Genomic DNA, 10002 nt, shown 5'->3' with positions numbered 1-10002 from the left:
GACCCACTGTGTGAAAGGAGTTCCAGATAATTCAAAGAATTTTTTGCAGTGCTTAAGCCAGCTCAAGGATTGATCTCCATTGAATAACTACAACTCCAATTTTGGCCCCTTAATAACTGCTTCAGCATAAGGTTGTGAACCATTCCCAACATACAAGTGATAGCTCCTATCTAATGTATGAGTGAGCATCTGACCTGTGTCCCTGAGAGCACCACCAGTCCCAACAAGAGGAGTTGGTTCAAGCCCATAAGGATCAAAGTGCTGGTTATGCCTGCTCTCTCCATGAAATCAGGTCTGACCAAGCTACCAAGAACGCTTGGGATAGGTGGACCAGTGTTGTAAGTGTATATGGGTTCAGGTATGCAAGCAGTTCTTAGTGATCTTACACTCAGAGTGCTAGTACATTCCCCCAGTTTTACACCACAAGAAGGTATGGTGCTACCTGGGTACGCTGATGATGTTGCAGGGACTAGGTATGAATTTGGGCATACCTGAACATTCACATATGGGGATGTGCTTACTGGTAATACAGGTATAGGATCCTGACTAAGATCCAGTCGACCTGAAGTAGGGACAACAGTAGAATTAGTTCCCAAAGACAGCAAGATCCTCTTGATGTCAGTAAGCTCTCCTTTGAGTATCTGCATCTCATCCTTCATGCCCTTCAGATCTGTCAGATCGCCCTTGATCTGTAGAATCTCTTGCTTGATCGCCTCTTCTTCACTTGTACCCATCTTAGTTTGAATCTTTTGACCTCTGGTCATGACCATCCACCAATTTCCCAAGGACAGCTCGGATTAGATCCTTGCTTCAAGCCTCGAGAAATTCCACCGCCGCCCGAAATCGGAGATCGTCCGAGGGATTTTACGCGCGAGCAAGTCACACAACCCAAGACTGAATCCGACTTCCCGCCGTCGGCTCCTGGCCAAACCCTCATTCCCGGCGTCGGGATTTCACAGAGCGATCTACAAGCAGACGCTCAAACCTGTGCCGAGAGCGAGCTCAACCAATCCGAGGAAAGAGCATAACTCTAATACCCATGTCAAGATCGCGAGTAACAGAAAAACGAAATGGAACGATCTGACGAAGAAATCAGATGAACTCGCTGGCGAACTCAGAGCAACCGCCAGAGCACTAGAAGAAAGCTAAAGGAGCACGAACCCTAACAAACTAGAGAATACTTTTAGGAATGATTCATTAATTTCATCCCTACTCCAACCACTCTGTTTAATAGTTTACACAAGTTTGTAATTTGATCAAAAGTAACGACGGTAAACAATAAGAAAGAAACGGTAAAATAACTGGACGAATGACAGAGTGATACAAAGCTTCTTCCGCCACACCGATGGCCCTTGGATGCTAAATCAATGGCTCACAAGCCAGCATACCGCTTTGCAACATATAAGCTAGTTAGACGAAACTGAATTTTTCTCCATTCCTGACACGGAGTGCACAATCCCAACACAATCTCTCCTCCGATCTCACCCCAATTCCACTAGATTGCATCCGCCGCTGCCCAATCATCCACCCAGTCTGCCCGCCGACGCCCAACCGGCCTTGCCTCCAACCGTCGGAGCCCACTCCGACCTCGGCAGTAAAAAAAAACCTATTCCTCCCTCGCGTTCAGCACTGGCGACCACATCAGCAAGTTCAGCAAGACCGAGGGTGTGTGAAGGTCGTGTGAAAAATCGAGCCATGGTGAGAATGGATTTGCTGCGGAGGGAGGAGCGTTCGATTCCGCCGAAGGTAACTCCTTTACCAAAAAGTACTCTTAGGTCGTGATGTTGCTTTCGCTCCAAAGTGGCCAAATGTAGCAATTTTTCCCTGAAATTTTGATGTGTGGACACAGAACACGGCGTCAAGTCACGTTCACAGTTGATTGAGAGGAAGATTGAGGCCCTCGAGGACTTGGCCACCAAGGTGAGAAAGCTTATCCTAAACTATTTTTGTTTGTGCCTGTTGTTTTTTTAAGCACTCTGGTTTCTTTGAAGACCTTTTAACGAGGTGCAAACCTGGGTTCAAACTTCGGATCGTATCTTACCGGCGAGCCACGCGCCCGTTTGCTTGCTTGTACCTGTTGCAATTGCAGATTATCTTGAACGATGTTCCCTTTACCTCTTGCAACCCTTTTTGTGATTGCCATGCGATTCTTGTGAATTGGTATAGCATCGATCAGGTACATGACTTGTTCACATAGTCATCTTCTCATCAGGGTATGTCACCAGAGAGGTATGTCACCAGAGAACAGCTAGCATTGGTACACACAGATGTACAAGTGACTCACTGCATTCACACGAAACTATCACAGGACAGGGCAAGCAGCACATGGCGAACGCACCAGCTTGACTTGACTCCGCCTCCGGCAGCGCGCCGCCGCTTCCACGTCTCTTGGATCAGCTGTCCTGTGCAGCCGCCGTCGCGTCGCTCCGCCCAGACTCCGCGCGTTCATATATCCAAAGATTGATGACCTGCAGCAGATTAAATCATAGGCTCCAATTTTCTGAATACCAATAGAAGCAACAAACTCGAGGCCTGATCTTCACCATGATGGTACCAGCTCGCTTCATCCGTGCAAAAAGCATCATCCTATGTGCAATAAACATTTTAGTTTGAAGACTATATATTGTCATGTTGTTGCATCTGTCAATCGTCCTTGTTTTTCTAACATATATCGCTAGATAGTAAGACAGGGGAAAAGCATAAACCCTTTTTAAACAAAACAAGAGCACACAACTTAGGGTCTCTTTTTTTAAGCCGTGGATTATGAAAAGTACTTTATAGATTGTGAATTGTAAAAGTTAGATTGTAAAAGATAGATGGTATAATCTGCAAAAGCTGGTGTAAAATAGATTGCTGAATTGTTATAATCTGGGAGCTGAATTGTACGTTATGGTCAAAACCTGTTCATATGAGGAAGATTTTTGCAACAACTAATTATGAACTTAATCTAAATTCCAACCAAATCATCATGCTTTTAAATAAGTGACAGTGTCAATGCTTTATGTTGAGCGTCATGTGCATTATGTAACTCGGCAGCTAGTTTCCTAACAACTACTGCTACATGCTTTGGAACACTCAATAAAGAAAGGAGAATTTGTTATAGAATATGTGGGAGAAGGTATGGTTCTGTTCAAATTTTATATGAGCAAGTAAATAAATTGCATGGTTCATCTGGTTAAGGTCTATTTGTTTCAACTTGTAGGTTGTAAAAAAAAAAAAACATGTTAGATTCGCTTTGGAATCTTAGTCTTTTCTTGAAAGATATGTATCTTCTGTACCTTTGATGTAAAGGGGCCAGCTGGGCGGTCACCTTCCTTGTGGCATGGGCAGACATCTGTCAAAGTCGCTCCCCGGCCGTTGACAACAATTGCATCGTCAAGACGTGTACCACGTGGCAGTCCGCAGGCCAACGCGGCTGTGCGATATCGTGTTGCTGTACCTGTGGCGCGCCACACACACGAGTACACGTGACTCACACTTGAGAAATAACTCCCCTTTTTTTATGAAACCGGAGGAATTGGTTCCTACAAATTATATATTAAGAAATAAAAAAGTACATATACAGAGGTTAGTGAGAGGAAAAAAACAAAATAAAAACAAGATATTACGATCTTGAGTTTATCCATTCTAAGCGGTGGCGGAGCTTAGTCATAAATATAGAGGAGGGCAAGCTTTGAAAATCATACGTAGTATGATACTTTGTTAAGTACAATCAAGTATTTATTTTTTTTGAGAAATCTAAAGGAATAGGAGGGGCCATGACACTCTTTGGCCTTGCTTTAGCTCCGCCACTGATTCTAAGAGTTGATCAAAGTATTTGATCCTATAAACCAATGTCAACTCATGAAGGACATGACTTCTGCAGTGCAACAAAAAGGTCAATATTATGGAAAATCCAATCATTACTTAGTGACCAAATCCTGTAACACATAAGGATTATTATCTTCATGAAGAAAGATGTATTAATCTTCTGTTTCATGTAGTGCCAAATTCGATCAGGCTAAGTGAGTTAAGGTAGATCTATGCCAATAGATAACCAGCATGCCTTTGCAAAATTGCACATGAGGAAGAGATGAGAGTTTGTCTCCTCTCTTTGCTAAATACACATCTCACATATATAATCCTCCAAAATCATAGCCTCTTTCATAACCTCTTGAGTTCAACTTATCCATAAGGAACAGCCAGAAAAAAAAAACTTTGTATTACTTTTGGCAAGAGGAACTCCATAGCTATCTTAAAGCAGGGTGAACAGTTGTATAGCCCATTAGGAAAGTATAAGCTCTCTTTGAGGAAAAGCCATACATGCCCCAAATGTAAGTCCAGGAGTGGGCCCTAGTTGATAGATGTATTTCTTGTACATTGTCTTGAAGCAACTAAAACTGTGAAAATGCTTGAACCGAAAGAGGGAGATGGAAAAGCTCAAGAAGATCATTCTTGTTGGAAGCCGAGTTCAAGGAAATGTTGCTGATCTTGATAAAAGAACAAAGCACCGAAAAAGCATGAAGAGGGATCTGACCTCCCCACATATCTTGCTAGAAATGAATTGAAGTCCCATTTTCAATTTTAGCAATAGCCAGCCCCTTAAAAGTATTTAGGAGCTTAATAATACTTTTCCACCAAAAGGAGCTATTTTTTCCCATACCTAGGATTTTTCTATTTGCATAGTAATTGTCCCATATTAGCTTCACCCAAGGGAGATCCTGCTTATTGAAGAATTTATCTAAGTTTTTAAGGAGTACCTCATTCTGTACCTTGAGCTTCATAACACCGAGCCCTCCTTCACGTTTAGGTCTGCAGACCAAGTTCCAAGCTGTAAGAGGTTGCTTCTGAGCATTCTTTCTAAGCCTCTCCAAGTGCTTTCCATATTTAATCACTTTGATTGATCACCAACAAAGGTGGCTTAAGGCCCTGTTTGGGGGAGCTGGAGCTTATGGACTTTTTCTGAAAAGCTGCTTTTCTGAAAAGCTGCTTATAGCTTCTGAGATAAGCGGTTTGGCTTATAGGCTTAATTTTTAGCTTCTCAGCATACCATCTTTTCAGAAAAGCTACCCTCAGCCAGCTTTTCAGCTTTTAGTTCATTTCACCAGGAACCAGCTTTTGCTTCTTAGAAAAGCTCCTCAGCAATCAGCTTGTTTGGGGGAGCTTCTCATCTTCTCAGCTTTTCTGAGAAGCAAAAGCTGCCAGAAGCTCCCCCAAACAGGGCCTAAGTGTGCACATGTAAAAGGTTGGAAGGGAGGTTAAGCAAGAATTAACCATTTCTAACTTTCCACCTTGAGTTAAGAAGGAGGAGCAGCTGACCAACCTCCTTTCAATCCTTTGGGCCAAAGAAATAAAGTCTTTAATTTTTGGCTTTGTGATGCCAACAGGAAGACCAAGATATGTAAAGAGTAGAGAACCCATTTGACAACTGAAAGTTCTGGAGAGAAGATCCAAATTTGGTAGACACAGATGCTACAAGTTCTACATTCACACAAAACTATCACAGGACAAGGCAAGCTATGCACATGGCAAACGCCCCAGCTTGACTTGACTCTGCCCCTTGCAGCGCGCTGATGCCACCAGGGCCGGCTCTACAGTTTCGAGGGCCCTAGGCGACCGCGGCACTATAGGCCTTTAAAGCTAAATATTATTTTTATTTGTATAATTTATAAATTATTTATTTTTTAAGATGATATAAATGAACATTGCTAATATGATAAACCGAGAAGTAACTTAGTAAAAATTAACTTCTAATATATTCTTAAATCTCGATGAATAATATCCATACTACAATAGAAAAATTAAAAGAACAGCAAAATAAAACTAGTAAGATTACCTAAAATAAGAACGAGAACCAAACTCAAATGACTCCATTGACAATGTTTCATAAAAGAGGAGACGATGAATACCCAATGTCTCTCATAAAAAACAATTCCTTCGGGCATTTCTTGATGCAAAATCATTAAGGACAATATCGAGATCAATGGTGTCCAAGACATTCTTCTCAATGCAGCATATAGCCAAACCATTCAATCTTTCCTGTGACATAGTTGACCTCAAATAGTTTTTCAGTAATTTTAATTTTGAGAAACTTCTTTCAGCTGAAGCTACAGTCACATGTATAGTTAAGAGGATCCGATAGGCAATAGAGACATTTGGATAGCAATCTGCAGCTATAACGAATTGAAGAATCTCAGGTGCTGACATCAAAACATCTGGCAAAATTACTTGCAGCACTTTTAATTCAGAGAAAAAATCATTTAACTCAACATCAGATGAGTTATCTGAGAAAAAGCTTCTACAAAAGTAGTGCAATGTTTCTGTAGATCAGTATCATCCAAGGACTTTAGATTTTTTGAGTTGAATAAGAAACCAAACACATATTCAAATGCCTTCAACTGCTCAAATCGAATAGTCAATGAAGCAATTGCAACATCAATCATGACTAGAAAGTAATTAACTCTGAAGGATTCTATAGCTGACTGTGTTTCTTCATTTAGGACATTTTCTTCATCAAAATGCTTCTTTCTTTTACCTTGACGTTTTGTAGGAAATTTTAGCTCTACATCCAATTCAGATGCAATGGCTTCTGCAATATCAATACTAGAAGTGAAGTCTTTATTTCTGTACCTCTTAAAAAATGAGATGACCCCATCGATTTGTTTGAGAGTAGCATCTATACACACAATTTTGGACTGCAACTTCTTGCTCACCATATTTATAGAAAATAAAATGTCATGCCAAATAACCATACCAACTAAAAATTCAAAATTCTCAAGTGCAGTTATCAAAGATTGAGCATCACTCACTGCTTTTGGATCATCAGTAGAAGATGTCTCCAGTTCCAACAAAGCTGACCTTATTTGGGGAGTTTGGTACCTGCTAGCTTGTATACTGTTTATTCGACTCTCCCAACGAGTATTAGACAAATATTTGACAGTTAGTTCTGGAACATTGTCAAGCAAAATCTTCCACCTTTTAGTAGAACATGAAAACAATGCATATATCCATTGTATAACACCGAAGAATGAAATAGCTTTGCTGCAAGATTTCGCCATATCACAAAGAGTGAGATTTAGACTATGACATGCACATGGCATATATAATGCTCTTGGATTAATTTCAAGCAAATGCTTCTGAACACCTTGATGTTTTCCCTTCATATTAGAACCATTGTCATAACCTTGACCTCTCACATCAGCGACATTCAAATCAAGAGAGTCCAATGCATTCATCAATTCATTAAAAAGCCCCAATCCTGATGTGTCATCCACCTTTAAGAACTCTAGAAAGAACTCCTCCACTCTCGGAATGTTACTTGACATATTAACACACCACACAATTAGAGTCATTTGTTCTTCATGGCTCACATCTGGGGTACAATCCAAGATAATAGAGAAATACTTGGCATCCTTGATGATCCTTAAAATAAAACTTTTCATGGCATGAGCAAGAATAGAAATTAACTCATTCTGAATATTGTGGCCAAGATAATGATGATGAATTTCATTATTTTGAATGCGCCTAATGTGTTCTTGCATCACAGAATCAAATTCAGCAATCATTTCAATTGTGCCCAGAAAATTACCATTGTTATCCTGATAAAGTTTCTCATTGGATCCTCGAAAGGCCAAATTATGTTTAGCAAGAAACTTCACAGCAGAAACTATTCTTACCAAAACCTGTCTCCAACGCTCTTTTTCCTTTGCAATTTTCCGTTGCAAATTATCATCAATTGTCTGATTTTTCCTTAACCTCAACCTAAGTTCATTCCACGTATTCATGTTTGTTATATGCTCAACACTGTTCTCATGTTGTTTGAGTCTCCCACTGAGATGCTTCCAGTCCCTCAATCCATCATATGCCAACAAAGTTTTGGTCTGATTTGATTTGAACAATCGGCAGCAAAAACAGTAAACTTTGTCCACATGCTTAGAGTAAACCAACCACTTTCTATCAACAACCTCACCATTACTTAACTTCCTGGAGTAGTAAGCATATGAAAAATATCTACCACTACTATCCGAAGGAAACTGCAAATTCAATTCTCTCACAGGTCCTTTTTCAATTAAGATATCTCTTCCCCTATTGTCAAGATTGTCCCATGTTCTAAGATCATAGATAGCTAACAGAGAATCTTTTTGTTCATCAGCATTTGAATTTTTAGTATCAGATGAAGGCGGTAAATTTTGTTCCCTTGTACCATCCTCATTGACATCAACTTCTGCATTTAAATTATGATTAGGTTCCTGCCCTTGATCTTCTGTACTACAATCATCTATATCTTCAGGATTATCACCAGAAACAACATTACTTGAAACTGAAAAAAACTTATGTATAGCACCCTTTTGCGATTCAATAAACTGATCTTCTCGTTTTCTTTTTTTTATTTTCTCAGCACCCAACAAATGCTTCTTAGGCAACATTCTAACACCTGAAATTAGAGGACTGGAGCCGTCACTCTTCAGGACTCAGGCGTGCACCGGCGGCAGGACAGGACTCGTCGACTTCGACTTGGCGAGTTGGCGTCTCACAGTCTCAGCGAGACAGCTACAACGTCTGCCGTATTTGGCCGCTGGCGGCTGGACTTCGTGACTTCGTGTTATCCGTGACATACTGACGTTATGCCAAGGCCCAAGCGTACTGCTGCCGTGAGGCCCTCTTTGGGCTTGGGCCCTAGGCGGTCGCACCTCCCGCCCTGGCCCAGAGCCGACCCTGGATGCCACCCCTCTGCCATGCCATGGAGGTCGCGGGCTGCCGCTTTCATGTCTCTTTGATCAGCTGCCGTGTGCAGCCACCGTCGCATCGCTCCGCCCAGACTCTGCGTGTCGTCGTCTCTCTGACCAACAGCCGCTGCGCACCACCATCCCTACATCCATCCCCTTTGAGCTCTTAAAACTATTATGGTAAAACAATATATCATGGACATGGGCTGTTAGCCGGATGGAGTTGGACTGCAATGGGCCTGAGCTAGTGTAGCCCACTCGGCTGGAGTATATGAGCAAGCCATCACCCAATAGGAGAAAGGATAGAAGAACATTACAGAATAGAACTCTTTATCCTACCTCTGTCTTTATCCTCACATGAGTGCTTCTCTCTGATCCCCTTCTCCTACTGCTAATCTCCAATCCCCATCCCCTTCTTCTACTTTAGTCTAGACTTGCTATCTTTCCCCCATCTGTGCTGCTTTCTCTGCAACTTGTACTCATACCGTGTACTCGGGTTAGGTTGAGCAATATATCTCTCTAATGATTGAGGTGAATTAATGAATTGAGGTGTTCATATGTTGATTTATGTGTTCATCAAGCATGATCAACCCTATTTGAGGAGGAATTCAAGCATATGAAATAAAATAAACTTTATTACTCAAAGAGGTCAGTCCTATTTTAAGCGGATTACAAAGATTTTCTCTTAAAACTCTCACCTATTACATAGGCTAAACACTTATCCTCCTCTCAACTAAAATTCTAGCACAATACTCTCATATAGGTAGCATAAGGGGCTCAAATAGCTGGTTCATCCTCTCCCATATCCCTACCCCTCTATTTATAGGTCTAAAAAACTTGACCCCAAGTTTCCTAGCTTTTTCCTAAAATACCCCTCTCTTGTAGTACATTTCTACCTACCACCGAAGGCATTTTAGTCCGTTTTCTTCTCCATTCATCGGACGGTCGCGACGCCTTTATGACTTAGCTTCACCTCGATGCAAGATTCGCGATAATGCCACGTACACCTTCGATCCTCCCACTATTTTTGAGGCCAAACCGCGAAACCCTAGCACACTTCTCAAAGTGTGACTAGCCGTCACTTGCTTCCACCTGAAGCAAGTGCTCCGATGATGATGCATGTCCCCCCATCTTGTGATCTTGATCATTGGCAAGTCTCTCCCACTCTTGATCACTCGAACTGTCTTGTCACTTGCACCGGTATCCCCTTCGCTTGACTTTGTCAACACGCCATCTGCATCCTACATTTCATGCTTTGCTTGACCTTTATGTGTACAGCTAAGATCACTCTTGACTC

The 10002-nt window shown here is 41.5% G+C and overlaps 1 protein-coding gene across 1 annotated transcript; it reads right to left on the bottom strand.

The window, feature by feature from the left end:
• Positions 1-6239: 6239 nt before the first annotated feature.
• On the bottom strand, positions 6240-8785 carry LOC133895028 (uncharacterized). Its single transcript, XM_062335240.1, has 3 exons — positions 8608-8785; positions 6734-8299; positions 6240-6568 (listed from the first exon to the last, which is right to left on the bottom strand). Exons 1-3 carry the CDS (start codon positions 8783-8785, stop codon positions 6240-6242), a joined length of 2073 nt encoding a protein of 690 aa, XP_062191224.1.
• Positions 8786-10002: the final 1217 nt, after the last annotated feature.

The sequence above is a fragment of the Phragmites australis genome, chromosome 16, assembly GCF_958298935.1.
Source record: "Phragmites australis chromosome 16, lpPhrAust1.1, whole genome shotgun sequence".
NCBI classification, from domain to species: Eukaryota; Viridiplantae; Streptophyta; class Magnoliopsida; order Poales; family Poaceae; genus Phragmites; species Phragmites australis.
This window is presented reverse-complemented; position numbering and strand designations above follow the sequence as displayed.

Excerpts from the sequence above, each read along its gene's own strand:
- LOC133895028 (XM_062335240.1), bottom strand. The coding sequence starts at position 8,785 with ATGCGACGGTGGCTGCACACGGCAGCTGATCAAAGAGACATGAAAGCG. Across the intron at positions 8,300-8,607 it reads AGCAGTACGCTTGGGCCTTG|TTTCAAGTAATGTTGTTTCT; the intron begins GCATAACGTCAG and ends AGTTTTTTTCAG. Across the intron at positions 6,569-6,733 it reads GAATTTTGAATTTTTAGTTG|AAGCCATTGCATCTGAATTG; the intron begins GTATGGTTATTT and ends TTGATATTGCAG.